This window comes from Saimiri boliviensis, chromosome 2 (assembly GCF_048565385.1).
Source record: "Saimiri boliviensis isolate mSaiBol1 chromosome 2, mSaiBol1.pri, whole genome shotgun sequence".
In the NCBI taxonomy this organism is placed as follows: domain Eukaryota; kingdom Metazoa; phylum Chordata; class Mammalia; order Primates; family Cebidae; genus Saimiri; species Saimiri boliviensis.
In genome coordinates this window covers 94495341-94513299 of record NC_133450.1, presented here as the reverse complement: position 1 = coordinate 94513299, position 17959 = coordinate 94495341, and the positions used below count along the sequence as shown (strand labels likewise).

The 17959-nt window shown below is 50.3% G+C and overlaps 1 protein-coding gene across 3 annotated transcripts in view; it reads left to right on the top strand.

Annotated features, from left to right (window-relative positions):
* Positions 1 to 17649, top strand: part of SAMD4A (sterile alpha motif domain containing 4A) — a 234920-nt gene extending 217271 nt beyond the window's left edge. For all 3 annotated transcript variants that reach the window (XM_039468731.2, XM_074393924.1, XM_074393923.1), the window contains 3 exons: positions 65 to 191; positions 8891 to 8974; positions 14332 to 17649. In XM_039468731.2, coding sequence (XP_039324665.1) covers positions 65 to 191; positions 8891 to 8974; positions 14332 to 14360 — 240 coding nt within the window. In that variant the 3' untranslated portion in view covers positions 14361 to 17649. The remainder of the gene's footprint in view (positions 1 to 64; positions 192 to 8890; positions 8975 to 14331) is intronic.
* Positions 17650 to 17959: the final 310 nt, after the last annotated feature.

Sequence of the window (17959 nt, the reverse complement as noted above, 5' to 3'; positions counted from 1 at the left end):
GGGGGTGGGGCGCGCAGGGAGGTGGTGGCTGGACTAACAAGTTCCCTTTTGCTTTTCTCACTAGAACCTGTGGTTTGCCAACCCTGGGGGCAGCAATAGCATGCCAAGCCGCACCCACAGCTCGGTCCAGAGGACCCGCTCGCTGCCCGTACACACTTCCCCGCAGAACATGCTGATGTTCCAGCAGCCAGGTAGGGCCCCGCGCTTTGTCTCCCCTTGATACAGGGGAGGCTAGGATGCCAAAATAGATGCCCCGGCGAACCCAGCCAGAAAGTGCTTAGCCGCGACTGTCACTGTGCATTCTTTGGAGCTTATAGAAGCCTTTCCTTTTTTAAACTGTGCCTTGCCAGCATGAATAGCGGCGGCTTGGCCGAGAGCCAGCACGTGGAGCCCCAGAGTTGGTTGCAATCTGATGGGGCTATTTTTGATACTAGTCATATTTCTAGATTGATTAAACCAGAGATAGCACAAGAGGGCTTTGGTGGTGGGGAGGTGGGAGGGCGCCTGTGTAGTGCGTGTGGAAAGGGAAAGTGAGAGTGAGACAGCAAAAGAGAAAACTGTTGATGCTGAGACCTTCCCCCTGGTTTGGGCTTTTCTTGCAAAGTGATGACTATCGCACCAGCCATCTTTACTTGGTTAAAGAGCAACTTGGCACACTTCAAGTCAATTTCAGCTTTCACCATGCTTCCTAAAACAGAGTGGTTGGAATTATGCACAGCTAAGGAATACTTGAAGCCTTTCTCTATGCAGGCAGTGATCTTGTAGACCCCAAGAGTAATACAGAGCCACGCGGGTATGTACTGCACCTATTGGGATAGACCCACCCCCACCCCCACTGCCCCAAGACAGGCAAACCTGAAATGTGTTGTACCTGTAGGCAAACACCCTGGACAGTGGAAACGCTCTGTCTAGTCAGTCCTATCTGTAGCAGTTTAAGGAAGGGAAGTGTCGCTATGGCCTGGAATAGGCAAGGAAGCTTCTTGGAATTGGAGCTGAGCTTCAGAGCACAGCAGAGAGTGGAGAGAGGGAAGGCAGAATTACAAGCAGAAGGAACCAGGGAGCAAGACTGCAAAGGAACAGAATGCTACAGCATGGCCTCGAAGTATCTGGCTGAGGTCTCAGAGAGTGGACCCAGGGAGCTGTAAAGATTATGGCCTGTGGTGGGGGACTTTGAATCCAAGGCTGAGGAGCTTGGCCTCTGGCCAGTCTCCCCAGGGGGATTCCTCCATGTGGGGGATTCCGAGTGTAAGTCAAGCAGGAGTGTGCAGGGTGGGTGGACGGGAGGAGGAGGAGAGGACCCACCTTGGGGAATGGCTTATCGGGGAGGGGGAGCGGCAACCACCCGGTGCAGAGGCCTGCTCACGTGACTTCTTACATGATAAAACTCCTGTTTGCTCACTTGTGTTTTAAAGCTCCTTTTCTCCGTTTCTATACACTTCGCTATTTTTCTTCCTGGAAAGAACCATGATAAAATGTTGGGGTTGTAAAGGCTTTCTCCCGGAGTCTTTTCATCCCATCCTCTGTTTTCATGCAGAATCAGGTATAACCCATTCCCAATCAAAGAGAACCTGGACAAGACTTGAAGACGTCCTGGGCACGAGGAGATGTGGCACCTTGAATGGGTCTTTCACCCTGGCCTCAGTCCCTGGACTACTGTCTGTCTCACCAGCAGAGTGACCGCTCTCTTCCAACGCTTTATGCCTTTCTCAAGGCCTCCTTGATTTTTTCCTTCCTGCCACTCTTGGGAAAGTTCTCAGCCTTCCTCTCTGTTCTTACTGTATCTTCGTGAGCTTTCCCCATCTTACTTGGGAAGACTAGGTCCCCACAATCCCCTTTCTAAGAGCTGGGCTGTCCCTGAGCACCTTGGGTTTGTCGATAGAATCCTCCGCCTATACCTTTGCTTCCTTCCACTGTTCCACAGCAGAACCAAGAGGCTGGCAACTATGAGCCTAAGACCATTTCCACTCTTCATAGGAAGCCTCTTGTTCCCGTGGTTAAAGAATCAAACAATACAGAAGGGCCTGTGAGCAAAAGTGACTGTCTCTCTCCCCGCCCCTTCCTAGCCCACAGGTGCAACCCCTTATAGCAGTTTGTTTTCCGTTTTCTCCCCAGGTAGTTACCTGCAAGTCTGTAAATAAAATGCTTCTCAGGCTGGACGCAGTGGCTTACGCCTGTAATCCCAGCACTTTGGGAGGCCAAGGCGAACAGATCACAAGGTCAGGGGTTCGAAACCAGCCTGGCCAACATGGTGAAACCCCATCTCTACTAAAAATACAAAAATTAGCTGGGTGTGGTGGCAGGCGCCTTAGTCCCAGCTGCTCAGGAGGCTAAGGCAGGAGAATCGCTTGAACCTGGGAGGTAGAGGCTGCAGTGAACTGAGATCACCCCACGGCACTCCAGCCTGGGTAATAGAATGAGACTCTGTTTCATAACACTACTTACGATAATATGCTTCGCATACTGGACTTAGAGCTCTGGAACCCTTCAAGTGTTGTTTTTTGTTTTTGTTTTGAGATGGAGTCTCGCTCTGTCACCAGGCTAGAGTGCATTGGCGTGATCTCAGCTCATTGCAACCTCTGCCTCCTGGGTTCAGGCAATTCTCCTGCCTCAGCCTCCCGAGTAGCTGGGATTGTAGGTGCACGCCACCATGCCCAGCTAATTTTTGTATTTTTAGTGGAGACGGGGTTTCACCATGTTGGCCAGGATAGTCTCAATCTCTTGACCTCGTGATCTCTTAATCTCTAGAATATTACAAACCCACTTCCGGCAAGGCCTTAAAGAGCCTCACACGGTATTTTTAATAACAGCCAAAGCACAGGGAAAAGCCCACTCTAAATTTTCTAGTTGCAAATAAACCACTGAGTGCTCGACAGGAGCTACTCCTAAGCCCTGCACAGCACGCTCAGCACCATGCTAGGTGGCTCTTCCAGGACGTGCCTACAGGGCAAGGCAAGGCAGGGCCTGGCCAGGACCCATGATCCCTTACTGAAGGGAAGGAGGCTGCAGAAGGTCCCTGCTTAAGGGCACGGGGTTGCGGTTCCTCAGGCCTTGCCAAGGGTTCCAGCTGCATCCCCTGCCCTTTGCAATCAAAGGCCGGTTGTCAAGACCACAGGTTACTGGAGTGATTTTTCCTTCCTCCCGAGGAGGCAGCCTCCCACCTAGGAACAACACCTCTAACCTTGAAGTGGGTCCGATTGAAAGCTCATCCTAGAGTCCGGGTCCTCATCCTTGAGTCGGAGCCTCTTCTGCAGATGGGCCTTTCCATACGAAACCGCACAAGCTCGTTCACTATGGAGACTTTGGGGCTTGTGGCCAGGCGTTAAAACTAGGACAGCAAACATCAGGAAGTCAGAAAGTGGCTTTCATCTTTATACAAACAGGAGTCAAAATGAAATTGAGATGTGTAGCCAACCCCAAACGTAAATACTCAGAAAACTGTTATTATATGATGTTTTCCTCCTGGCTGTTAGATGTCATCAGAGAATTCATTGTAAACTGGGCAAATCTTGAAGACTACAATGCATTTGAAGGATGCTTTGATTCTGTAAACCTAAAACAACTCTATTGATGGGAGACTTTAAATGTCCCATACAGAGAAGACAGAGGACTAGAACCCAGCTCCAAACTGAGGATCAATTTATCAGTCACCTTGCTCGGTTTACAGGACTCTTCCCTCGTTCCTGGTTCTACACAATTCATGGGCAATTGGAGGTTCCTCAGGAGTGGTGGTTCGTGTTATTCCCACATGGACAAGCTTTATTGTTTTTTTTTTCTTTTTTGAGACAGAGTCTTACTCTGTTGCCTGGGCTGGAGTGCAGTGGCGCAATCTCAACTCACTGCAACCTCCACCTCCACGTGGACAAGTTTTAGCTCTTTCCTGGGACCAGTTAGGAGAGCCTTCAAGTGGCGATGAGTAAGAAACACTACGAGGTGTAATACACTCACCAGGAAGGTGACGTGAACTCGAAACAAGTGTGGCGCCTGTGACAATGATCACGCTTCTCATGGAGGCAGGGTGTTTTTCCAACTCGGTAACTGGTTTGGAAGTTGCTTGAAGAGGAATCTTTTATTTTGGAAGCAACGAATTTCTACTGCCCTGGGCTCAGTCGTCCTTAGGATCCAGTCGGAGAGGATCTTGCAGTGGCTGTGGCTCGACAGTAGGAGATCATGAAGGTTCTTTACCCCCCTGGAGGACCTAACAGCAAAGGGCAGGGAACTCCACAGCAGACTTCAAAGGAAACCCTTCAGAAGGGTAGGCTGCACAGCCTTCTGGAAATCTCATCCTTCTCTTGCCAGAGTGACATGCAAACTACCCTTGGTAATGAACCACCTGGATGTGAGCTGGGTACAGTGGCGCCTCACACAGCAGCATTTCATGGTGTGACTTACCTGTCCGCCACAGCAAACCTCCCCTAAGTACCAGCTCACAGTTGGGATTCTTCCACCATAAGAACACTGCGTATAACTGGGAGCACAGTGCTCTAGGCTGTCATTGTTCATTTCCATCCAGAGAACTGCCTTTAGAAAGAAGAGAGAGAGACAGTTATTGGTGCACTGGGTGCATTAGGGAGTGGAAGGGACTGCCATGCAGAGGCAGACACCAGAACAGGGACCCACTTACAGTACTGGATCAATATTTCCTCCATGTCTCCTCATAAGCCAAGGCAGACTTCCCTGCTCAGGACTGGCAGACAGCAGGTAGGGAGACCGATGAGTCAATCAAGTCTGTCACAGCCAAGAACCCAGCTGGGCCCATGGCCCCTTCCTCTGAGCACCAACTCGAGGCAAGATGGTACAACGTCATCTTGGACCGTGTTGTACCCATCACTTTTTGTGAAAGCGCTGGTCCCAGAGCACCTCCACAGGCACCGACCTTCTGCAGGCTCAGGAATGTCAGGAGGCCACCAGCGGAGAGGGGCATTCCCATAGCCGACTCAGGGGTGCCATTGATTACTCACGCCCTCCGCGGCTGTCTGCGATCCTCAGCTTCCCTGCCTGGGCCATCTCTTTCCCTTTTGTTACCATCCTCCCCCTTTCTTCTTAGCTCCCCCGCCTTCCTTCCTTCTTTACTCATCTCATCACAGCGGTGCACGCGCACTTCTCTGTCCCTTTTTGTCTTCCCTGCTTTCTCTGCTCCTGTCAACCCTGCTCCCCAGTGACCCAGGCTCCACACCTGTCTAGTTATCCAAAAGAGCTGCCTCAGCTGTCATTGGCAAAATGGGAATCTATAGATTTTTCCTGGCATGCTCCAGCCTGTTTCTTATTCTAAAGTCCCAAAGAAATTGGCTCCTTACCCTCAGTGCCTTGGAGAAAGAGCAGTGCGGAATTGCACCGTGGGTGCCACGCACACGAGACCCAGCGGGGACGGACGGTCACCGCCAAGGACAAGCCCTGTGGGCTCCTCGGGTGGACGCTGTAGCAACACCTCATCAGGGATGGGTAGCATTCTCTTCCAGAATCTTCTTGACCCTGGGCTTGAGCACAGGACTACCCCGTACATGTGGGACTTCTGGAAAGCTACAAAGTCTCAAGTCAGCCTTGACCTTGGTTATCCTTACTGAATACTGGAATGGTGAAGAAAGGAAGAATTCCCAGTCTTCGGAGATGTCATCTGAGCTGAAGAAACATGCCTCCTTTGGGCAAGAGCAGAGGAGGCTCCATTCCAGAGGGGTCTTTCCATTTGCCTTCCTGAGGACTCGCGCTCCGTCTGCCTGGTCTGAGATACATGAGATGAGCCTTCAGGGTTAACAGGAGCCACAGCACGGGTTGGCCTGGTGGTTTATGTGACTCTGTGGGGCAAGAGCTGCCTGAATGGCCCTCTGGGACACCAAGCCCCATGCAGCTGAGGGTTCCTAGCCTGAGATGGAAGCTGTTTTCCACCCAACTGGTCTGTCTTATATTTGCGGCGAGATGCCATGGATCTGTTTTTATCAAATACACAATTAAAAAGTCACACTATTAGGAAACTCTGCAGTGTGAACATATGGGCTTCTCCCAAGACTTAGAATTTTTCAGAGCCACTCAGAGCAGTGGGGGTCACGGCTCCCCAGTGCATAGAAGCAAAGAGCTGGGGAGGAGAAGCCAACACCCCCACTTCCCACCTAAAAGAGCAGCCATGAAGGTTTGGGGATTCTGGAGCGGAGAGCCCTGCATTTCTCAGCCCCCTTTTTGGAACACGCAATCCCAGGCTTGGAAAATGGCATTTTGCTGCGTGTTGGCAAGAAATCCTGCAGCTGAAACACTTCTCTCCAAATGTCGAGCATCTTTATTTATCCAAATCTCTCCACAGTGTTTGTTTAAAGGGGAGCGCTGGAGAGTAAACTAAATCTTACAATGAGCATATGGATGGCTATAATTGCTGAGGTTTGTTTTTTTTTTTTCATATTTGCTAACTCGCTATATATAAAATTGTGTTTCTATTTTATAGATTTCACACCCTGAAGACTGCTAATTTTTGCATGCATATGATTTTCACATGAATGGATGAAAATACTAAATCTCTTCCCCCTGGAATTGTCTAATTGCCCCGACCCTACTCTAACAGCAACTAGTGGGTGGGGGTGGTGCAAATGCCCGTCATTCTCTGTGGCACCCCACTTGCCTGGAAGCTCGGTCGGCCTCTGTCTGCTCACGAATTGGCATGGCTGCCTTCTGAACCCATCGATGCTGGAACGTGGGTCAGGAAGAACACACTCAGCTCCCGGTGCTTTCCATAGCCTTCCCTTTGGCCAGCCTTCTCTTTGAGATTTTTAAATAACGGAAGCAACCTCTGCCTCTGAATTAGCTGACAATGGGAAACATAAATTGCAAAGACGACCTTAAGTATAGCAAATCAAGGAAAACAAGACTTTGGTTTCACCATTGGTTTCAGCTTCCTGTCCCAGCAAGTCACCATCCTCGTCCCACTTCTCTCACTTCTCTCTGGCCCCATGTGCTCCCTTGGTGGAGACATGAAGGGGCAGGGAAGTGGCCTCTGGTGGGACCCCGGGATGCTTTCCCCACTTAACAAGTAGCAGAGCTAAGGCCCTCAGCAGGGAACAACTTCTCAGGCTCACAGAGGAAGGCGGTGGCAACAGGGAGACTTCGCAGTCACTTGGAGCACACCCCGCTGCGGACACCCCCTCTGGGACTTTTCTCTGCATCTCCTGATAGGATTTTGCAATTATTTTCCAACCAGTATCACAAGTTTTTTTTGTTTGTTTGTTTGTTTGTTTTTTTAAAAAAAAGGGGGGCCGGGCGCGGTGGCTCAAGCCTGTAATCCCAGCACTTTGGGAGGCCGAGGCGGGTGGATCACAAGGTCAAGAGATCGAGACCATCCTGGTCAACATGGTGAAACCCCGTCTCTACTAAAAATACAAAAAATTAGCTGGGCATGGTAGTGCGTGCCTATAATCCCAGCTACTCAGGAGGCTGAGGTAGGAGAATTGCCTGAACCCAGGAGGCGGAGGTTGCGGTGAGCCGAGATCGCGCCATTGCACTCCAGCCTGGGTAACAAGAGCGAAACTCCGTCTCAAAAAAAAAAAAAAAAAAGGATTTCACAACTCTTAGCTGTCAGTTTCCTTCTACCTCTTGCTCTTTTCTTTGCTTGGTAGACATGTATGAGGCGAAGGCTGGGGCTGGACGCTGCGGGAGACTCAGGGAGATAGGGCGGCAGCATCACTGTCCACAAGGCGCTTCCAGCTAGTTAAGGACATTCAGGGGTGCCGCCTGATGAGGCCTGCGGAGGTGCTGACAGCGAGGGCTCCAGCAGGTGAGAGGAGGGGGCTCCCAGGCGCTGCCTCCTGCTCATGAGAGGCGATACTGGAACCTACAGAGAGAGAGGAGTTACTGGAGGTAGAGGGGGGATTGTGGTGAGAGTATGCACAGCACTGTCGGGCAGTGGGCATCGATCCCCTGCTGCCTGCAGAGTGGGCATCTCAGCCCTCGGTTCTAGAGCCCCTTGAGGCTGAGGTCACTGTAGCCCCTGCAGTTGCTGTGGCAGGCAGCAGAGCCCCGGCCCTGGAGTCAGAGAAGGCCTCGTCCCAGCTTCATGTTCATTGGCTAACCTTGATGTGTGACTTCGCCTGTCTGAACCCCACTTGGGAACTGAGCTTGTGGGGCAGATTAAGGAGCCTGCACTCCTAAGAGCCCCCCTAACCACACGGTCTCACTCTCAGAAGAGGTACGTGCCATGCCCTGGCTTTCCTCCCTGCTCCAGATGCGTGCCAGGGCCTGTTCCAGGCACGGGGGCAGAGCTGAGTTCTGCTCCAAGGAGGTGAGCTGAGCACTCAGTGGGTCAGGGGAGGGGACAGTACAAAGTGAATACACATAGCAAATACGACAGCTGTGGGCAAGAGCTATGGAGAAAAATAAAGCAGGGGAAAGGGACAGCGTGGGGGCCCAGGGCACGACTCACATGGTAAACAGAGTCCTTTCTGAGGAGACAATACAGCCAGAAACGTGAAGGCAGAGAGAGCCATGGAAACCATCATAGAGAACAGCAGTGCAAAGGGCCTGGGGCAGAACAGGAAGGAGAGCACTGTATAAGGGCACAGAGATAACAGGGCCTGGATCACGTGGAGCCTTGTGGGCCATGGCAGGAGGCTGGCTGTTACTCTGCTGGGAGGCCGCTGGAGGGTTCTGAGCAGAGGAGGCACAGACTGGGACTGTGACCAGCTATTTTTAGTCTCCGTTTTGTTCCAGGTTCCCAAGTTCACAGTGGCTTGTTTCTAACAGACCTTAGGGGTTGGCTGAGCCTGAGTGGAGCCCCTTCCATGCCAGCGCTGATGTCCCCAAGTCCTCCCAGGGAGGCACACCAGACCCTTGTCCTGCAGGTGGAACCAGGTGGCACCCTGCCTATCTCCTCCTTGTCCTCATGCCCGTCACCAGCATAACCCTTTACTCCCGACAGAATTCCAGCTTCCCGTGACCGAACCTGATATCAACAACAGGCTGGAGTCGTTGTGCCTCAGTATGACCGAACACGCCCTGGGAGGTGAGTGTCTTCTTCCTGCATGTCCCTGTTCCTGCGTGCCTGGGAGAAGTTCGGGCCATCCGCAGTCTACGCCATGGCAGGACCTCAGGAAAATGGGGGGAGGACAAGGAGGAACAGGCAGGGGACAGGAAGAGAGTGGCCTTAGGGCATTGTTGCACCCTTTTCCAGCAACACCAGGCCAAGCAGCCAGTGCCCTGTTTCTCCTCCTTTTCTGAGAGGTGAGTCAGGGACCTGGAGATCAAAGCTGTCCTTCAGTCCCCAGAAGCTCCACCTCCCAGTGCACATAGGAATCACACCATAGCTGTTGTCCCAGCCGAGTGCCAAGCCTGGAGGAGTCAGGGACACGAGACATGGCTTTTAGTGGGAATATCCCCACAACATTGGATGCTTCCCTTCTCGACACTAGATCTCCCAGCCTGGTCCAAGCATATCCCAGCCTGCCCTAAAAATAGAATTTTTGAAACCAAAACCCCAGCTTGTTTGTGTATCTCCTGGTTGTAAACAGCTTTCGTGACACCTGGAGCCCGAAGCAGGCTGAGGTGTCCTTTCCTGTGTGACAGGGACAGGTCAAGCTGGAGGCGCCTGCACATCCACAGCCCAAGCCAGGAACGGGGGCTGTGCTGTACAGGGCCAAGTCCCACCAGCAGCTCACAGAGGCAGCTGTGCTCCCCCATCCGTTTGACTGGAAGCCATGCTTGGTCACAGCAGCCCTGGGAGGCCTTCAGCTCCCTCCTGGTACTAAACAGGCACCTTGCTCTGGGTCTAGATCAGGTGTCCCCAAACTACAGCCCACGGGCCGCATGCGGCCCCCTGAGGCCATGTATCCGGCCCCCCGCCACACTTCAGGAAGGGGCACTTCTTTCACTGGTGGTCAGTGAGAGGAGCACAGTATGTGGCGGCCCTCCAACGGTCTGAGGGACAGTGAACTGGCCCCCTGTGTAAAAAGTCTGGGGACACCTGGTCTAGATATTTGGGATGCTTGGCAGGCAGAGGAGAGGAAAAGAGATGTCTGCTGTTTCCTGCCAGCTTCCTGGGAGGCTCTGTGCCATCGAGACACAGAGAGGCCTCCCGTGAGCCTTTCCAATAGCCGTATCCAGTCTAGACACACCTACCCACCCACCCAGAGAAGGGCTGTCTGCACACCTAGAGCCAAGATGTGCACCGCCTGGCCAAGTTGGGGAAAAGACCACCATCCACTGCGCTTCAGAGAGCCTTGTCCTCCAGACCTAAGGTTGTTAGATTCTTAGTCTCTACAAACACAATCTTATCCTGAAACCAAATGTGAAACTGATCAATGCTCTGCATGGAGCAGAGTGGTGGGCCGGGACTACACCCACCTGACCTCAGTACCAGGAGGAGGCTGAAGACCTTCCCGGGCCCCTGTGGCATCACAGGGCTTCAGCCCAAACAGATGGTGGAAGGCACAGCCCCTTCTGTGACTTCCCCCGGGGCTCTATAAAGAGCCCCGTTTGCAAACCTCTGCTCCCTACCTTGGCCATTCAGATCTCAGGAACATCACTGGGCCATCCTGGTACCTCTGGCAGGAGGTGCTGCCAGCTCCTCTTCACCTCATAGAGGAGACTGGGTCAGCAACCCCCTAACGAGTAATGGGAAACAACTCAAATGTCCACCAATGGATGGATATGACTCAACAAAATGCAGTACAGCCATACAGTGAAATGGCATTCAGCCTTTAAAAAGCAAAGATGTGGCCAGGTGTGGTGAGTCACACCTGTAAGCCCAGCACTTCGGGAGGCCGAGGCGGGCAGATCACCTGAGGTCAGGAGTTCGAGAGCAGCCTGGCCAAATGGTGAAACCCTATCTCTACTAAAAATTAAAAATTAGCCGGGTATGGTGGTACACACCTGTAGTCCCAGCTACTTGGGAGGCTGAGGCAGGAGAATTGCTTGAACCCAGGACTTGGAGGTTACAGTGAGCTGAGATTGCACCACTGCACTCCAGCCTGGGCGACAGAGTGAGACTCCGTCTCAAAAAAAAAAAGCAAAGTAGTACCAATCCATGCAATGCCGTGGATGAATCTTGACATGATGCTGAGTGAAACAAGCCAGGCATGAAAGACCACAAAGCGTATGATTCCATTTATGCGAGATGTCCAGGATACACTAATCTACTGGGACAGCAAGTAGATGAGTGGCTGCCAGGGGCTGAAGGGAGGAGGATGAAAATATTCTGCAATTAGATAGTGGTGAGGGTTGCACAGCTCTGCAAATATACAAAAAACGACGGAATTGTGTACTTTCAAAGGGTGAAAATTATGATATGCAAATATTTCAATGAAAACAAGTAATCAGAGTCTTCCTGGGGCCAGGGTCAGGATGGCAGCTGGTGAGTGAGTCCCCTGACCTGGCACCTGCCAGAGCTCCCACACAGGGAGGAAACCCCCGTTCTCCCCTGCTCTACAGTGGCCAGCTGGGCAGGGGGCTGACTCAGTCTTTCACTGCTTTTGACAGGAGAAAAAGGAGAACTGACCTTTTCCCCCAGGGCTTTGATACATATCAGACAATGGGCATTTTGGAGGCACATATCAAACTGCTAAGTACCAATATTATCATTAGTAGCAAGAATGCCGAATGCTGTTTATTAAAGGAAGGTTTTCATTGAAGAGACTTCATTTTTTCAGTCTGTTCTATTTTTACAGAAAACCTCTCTGAACTGATGGGCTTTTTGCTAATGTTTTCATCTTGTTAATCTCCTAAGCCTTTTTATTGCTGTGTTTTTTCCCAATAATCCCCTCTGGTGGGAAGCCTCGTAAGCAGTTTCCTGAGCGGAGAATGCAAATTAAGTTCAGGGTGGCCTAGTTGGGCACAGTGGCAGTGTACCCTCCCAATATGACAGAGCCTCTCTGCTGGCCGACCCCTTCCAGGTGCCAGGAAAGATGACCTTGCTGGAGACAGAATGCCAATGAATTAAGTCATTTTATGGGAAGAGGAATGGGCAGGGAGAGGAAAGCACAGTAAACAAGGTTCTGGCCAGGCACAGTGGCTCATGCCTATAATCCCAGCACTCTGGGAGGCTGAGGAGGGCAGATCACCTGAGGTCGGGAGTTCAAGACCAGCCTGGCCAACATGGTGAAACCCCATCTCTACTAAAACTACAAAAGTTAGCTGGGCCTGTAATCCCAGCTACTCCAGAGGCTGAGGCTGGAAAATTGCTTGACCAGGACCCAGGCAGCAGAGGATGCAGTGAGGGGGGATCGCACCACTGCACTTTGGCCTGTGCTGCAGAATGAGACTCCATCTCATTTAAAAAAAAAAAAAAAAAGCCAGGCACAGTGGCTCACGCCTGTAATCCCAGCACTTTGGGAGGCTGAGGCAGGTGGATCACCTGAGGTCAGGAGTTCGAGACCAGCCTGACCAACATAGTGAAACCCTCTCTACCAAAAATACAAAAATTAGCTGGGCATGGTGGCAGGCACCTGTGATCCCAGCTACTCAGGAGGCTGAGGCAGGAGAATCATTTGAACCTGAAAGGCGGAGGTTGCAGTGAGCTGAGACCTTGCCAGTGCACTCCAACCTGGGCAACAGAGCAAAACTCCATCTCAAAAAAAAAAAAAAAAGAAGAAGAAAGAAAGAAAAAAAGGTTCTGACGCTTGTGACTCAGGGATGGAAGAAGAGAGGCTGACGTTTAGGATAGGTGATCTGACACACTCAGGGACCATTGCTTCCTTTCTCAAAAATCTCCCCTGAAATCATACAGAATTTATCCACAAGTACACCGGGTCTCTTTGAACTACTTCCTACCACTGCATGTAAGCCTACAGTGATCTCAGAAGTTTCAACTGAAGAAGTGTTTCTCCTCCAAGGCCCTGCTGGCAGAGTTGCCATCCTGGCACCACCCATAGGAGGCCAGGAACCCCCTGTGGTGGCCTCAGCACACCCCTCTATCACTGTGTCCTCCAGCTTTCCCTGGAACATACTGCAACTCCCTTCTCACACCTGAGTTCTGCCAAGCAGAGATGCTGCATCTGGTGGACCAGTTATACTGGGGCTTGCACTGGGACGTCAGCAAGGCAGCGAGGCACCCCACATCCCTCCCTGTCTCGCCCACATTTAGTGGCCACTGAACGCAGTTATTACTGCCGCCTGTGATGGCTAATCCATGCCACTCTCTGCTCACTGGAAAAGACCCTTGTCAGTTCTGGCACAGACCATCATAGGGCCCTCTTAACTGGTCCACCTGCCACCAGCCTTATCCTGCCTCAGGTTATCTGATGCAACTGCCAGAGAAACCATTCTAAAATTAAGTCAGATTCCACTGCTTATAATCCCCCAATTATCTACCTCTAAATTCTTGTTCATGGTAGGTAATACCCTTATGGTCTGCTCCCAGGGACCCTCCTAGAACCTACGTGTAACCAGACAGCCAAAAAGGGTCCCCGCAGCCGTCAGCTCCCCTCTCTTACTCGTGGCCTTGCTCCTCTGATGGGCACATCCCCTGCCTTCTCTGTAGCCCGGGTTTTCCACTTCTCCAAAATGTAGACTTGGCAGATTCTGGGCGGCCTCAGCACTCTTCAACCTCCACGAGACTGTTCAGTTCTAAGTGCCCGCAACACCCACCTCGGACATCTCTGCCTTTGATCAGATTCTCGAGACACAGAACCAGATTTGTTTGGGTCAGATGTATCCATCCCTCTGGTCTGCTCGGCTGTGGACAGGGTCACAGCTGCCTTGTCCCCAGTCTCTCATCAAGGACATGGGGTGAGAAGGAGAGGCTGCCAAAGACAGGGATGTGAGCTACACAGGTCCGCCTGCGTGTGTGTTGCAGCCCCTGCCTGGAACTTCGACCCCATTCCCCATCCTTCATCCTAAACCTCCAGCGCACCCTCAGCCTCACCACTCGATGAGTGGTCTCCCGAGTATCATCCCGCCTCTGCTTGCACCACACGCCATCCTCACCCCCCTCCTCTCCTGCCAGCACCAGCTACAGAAGTCATTTTGTGTCTCTGTGAAACTGTCCCTGACTTCCAAGGCCAACTGGGCAGCCATCATTCCTTCCTGCATATCCCTGCTATCTTGGTACCTACTCCATTATGGCAATGATCACATATAGCATTATCGTCTGCCCACATGTCTGTGTCTACCCTCACACATAAGTACTTAGAAGGCGCAGACTACGTATTTTCATCTTGATTCTCAGGTTCAATATGGCTCCTGGCAAAAATAGCTCTTCCCCAGATATCGAGTAGCTGAGTATGTCAATGAATGAACACGCAAACCTAGGAGCCCTTATCTGTCCTCAGAGACTGGGAGGGCCATCATGCATGGTGCCGCCATAGGTGGGCACGAACAGGATTGTTTTGCTCAGCTGTGCCCATTGTTTGCTGCTTTCTCTCCCAGACGGGGTTGACCGGACCTCCACAATCTAGAAGCTGAAGATGAGAGTGACCACGCTGGCCATGAAATCGACTGCTGCGGGTCCAGTGTCAGCCATCTTCAGGGTTGCACAGAATCCTCCAAGATACTCTGCAGCCTTTTTTTCCCCTGGTCCCTCTCCCATTTTGATTTTGTGAGAGCGTAGGTCATCCTCGTAAACATATCGGTAGACCTGGGGTTGGTTCTTTTGTCATTTGTTTCTGTCCTGGGATGGTTTGGTGTGTGGGGCTGGGGAGGGGTCTCTAGGGAATTCTGAGACTGGGAGGGGGGTGGAGGGAATGCACGTAGCTCCCTGGATGGAAAGGGGGCAGGGGAAAGAGGACTGCAATGAAAGAGATAGGAGACACACAAGAGGCGGGCAGAAGCCCTGGCCCAGGGGAGGCTTCTCGGAAGGACTGGCCTCACGGGCAGGCCACGGAAGGATATCGTGGGCACGTGCACCCAAAGCAAGATAGTGGCTCACCTTTTATTATCCAGTCCAATCTGGATTGGATGTCCCTGAGGCCCCTGCTAGAAACAGCCAGAGGAGAGGGCCCATGCCAACAGGGGAAAGAAGGAAGAAACTCCCTCCAGCAAACTTCAGCTAAACTTTGATTTGTGTATTGTTTACATAAGAATGTTAAAGGGTACATAATGTGTAAAGAGATTGGATCGAACCTCTCTTCAGACTATGGTTTTTGTAAAGGATCTGTTGTTGTTCTGGATTCATTTTTTTCCTCCATTTTTATAAGAGCAGCAGAGTTGTCTTTTTAAAACGGCTGCCGAGCTCTGCTTCTCGGGAAGATGGACGCAGTCACGTAGGCCTGAGCTGTCCATCTTTCACCATTAGGTGGGAGGAGCACGTGGGTGGACTTGAAGGACGTGGATGTGGTCGGAATGAGCACAGCGTTGGGTGAGAGCACAAGGATGAAGGCATCGTGTGATCAGTGATGGGTTTGCTCGCAGGGCACCCAGAGATTCTCAGAGAATCTTGCAGCCTCTTTCTGTGCTGGATTTGCTTGTCACGGACAGGCCTCCCTCCCTTTCCGCCCCACCATGGGGCATCATCCTGTCATTCCCAGCCTTGCTCTACACACACAGCTGGGTACAAGTCCCACTGGAGGAGAAAAGGCAAGGATGGACTTTTTCCCCTTGTGAGAGGTTTGATACCCAGATAATGAGCTCAAAACCTTTATGTGGGGGTTGCTTGTAGGAACTCGAGCCTGGAGGCTGCATCCACTTCACCCATCACTGCTGAGGAGGAGGAGGGGAGAAAGGCCCAGGAACAGTGTACAGAGAGTCGGTCAGCAAGTGCCAGAGAGCGCGTGCAGGGAGCTGTTTGGCCCACACGGGACAGCCCCAGCATCCCCAGTGGGCGCTAAAAGATGGAAGAAAGATTGATTTCACGACGGAAATGACAGCGCTATCCACACAACACGAATTAGGGATTTGCTGTGTTGGTTGATTTGTCCATCCACACAAAGGAGAGGAAAAAACACTCGTTAACGCGGTGAGAGATTAAGAAACTGCGGTACCTACCCCAAAGTAACGGCTCTGTTTATGAAGGGCAAGAAAGGCTACATTTCAGAATGCGAAGCAGGGGAGGGTATTAGAGGAAATCAAAGAGGAGTTGTGCTCTGCACTGGAAAATTGGGTTGTGCAAATGAAAGTATGAGTGCTCAGCCAGAGGCAAGATCAGGGAGATGGTACAAGGCCTGTTTATTAAGTGGATGAGTTGGGTGCCGTGTGTGTGTGTGTGTGTGTGTGTGTGTGTGTGTGTGTGTGAAGTCACAGGTGAAATTTAAAAGATCAGACCATGGAAATCACTGCCCTCACCTTTTTTTTTTTTTTTAAGCTAATGAACTACATACAGTTCTAAAAGGCCTTAATGAAATCCAAACAATTTTCTTTTACTTTCAAGATCAAAAACGTACACCCAACCCAGCCTTGGATGCCGCCACCAGGTTTTTGAAGTCCTTTTGAGTCTAAGAAGGTGAGAACAACGTAACCACAGAAAGCCTTTCATGAGCAGAGAAGGCTTGAATCCACAATTTCATGCGTCAAATTAAAAAAAAAAAAAAAAAAAAAAAAAAGGTTCAGACCTCTCCTTGGGTGACTAAGTTCTAAAGATGCAAATCCATGTGCAGAAAGAGATGGCGTTTTTTAGTTGATGATTTTTAACCAAGTGCCATTAACATTCATCCCTTTTCTAAATAAGCTCAGTGTTACTTGGGGAATGTGTTGGGATGGTTGATCACATGTCAGGCAGGAAGAATAGGTCAAATGTTGAAGGCCAAAGGTAAGACCAGAGGGTTTGCGAATGTGGGTGTGTAGGATACTGAGAAAGCGAATGAAGAGGAGGAAAAACCGGGGTATTACACATCTCGCTGAGAGAGGAAAGCATTCGGATCTGCTGCAAAAACACATATATCCATAGACTCATGTTATTCAGAAAACAGATTGTGAACACAATCACGTTAGCATGAATCCTTTAAAAGGAAGAAGACCTTAAAATATTTGCAAATCTGAATTTCTATTTATTCCTTCACTGAATATAGAAACAATGGTTATCTGATTATTAGAGATATTATTTTGGATATGTTACTTATTAACTTGCTATGGCTGGTAACCATGATAAAGTCTGTTATTAATAACAACATAGTTCTTTTTTTAAAGAAGAAAAGCTTATTTTTCATTGACTGTGTATAGATATATCTACTTAGTTGTGTTTTGCTATTAGTGTTTTAATTTTTTTTTAAGTTGAGTGTTTGATAAATTTTAAGAGTCTGTCCCCACCTTGTTTTGAGTCCTGTGTTGACTACAGGTATACAGCTCAATTTAAAAATCCTAAAGCAAAAGAATTTTATTTATAGAAGAATCAAACAGTTGCATGCATAAGGCTGTGAAGTCAGATATTTAGTAATAAAAGCAGCAGTGCCTTTTTTTGTATTTACCCATTGACCCCCCCCCCCAAATGCAACTGTTTTATATTGAGAAAATAGTAACAATTTTAAAATCTCAGAGTAAAATCTATTTCACTACATGTTTCTCCCCCTTGTTCTGATTTAAGCAGTGTGTACTTGGCATCTCTACACTGTCCCAGGGACAGTGATGTCCTACAATATTGTTATCATGTATGATGTTTTATTGGTGCTTTTTATTCACAGTGGTTTCTTACCAGAAACAGTAGGAAGAAACACATGAACTGTGTACAAGACACGAAACATTGCTGCTGATACGTTGTTGTTGTTTTTTCACATGCTTTTGAGTTTTCACTTTTTAAACCAGAGCCAGCAAGCAAAATAGACATGGCTGGGTCTGCCCATTGGGGCGGCTCTTTGCACCGAGCTCTCAAATCCTGTGTATTGAGGGTTCCTTTCTGGTACTCAGGATTGGAGCTACAGCTGGGCCCCCCTCTCTCCCATTCATTTGAAGAGACACTGAGGGAAACAAGGGTTTCTTTTGAGGTGTCCTTGGCTGCCTTTTATAGGATGGGAGCCTTCTCCTGGTCTTTTGTTCTTCTGCACCTCTCGTAGCTACTGCCGGTGCAAGGTTGTACATGTGGATTCCCCAGGAGCCTGGGCTGGGGGGCCAAGCTGGGCTGAATGCAAAG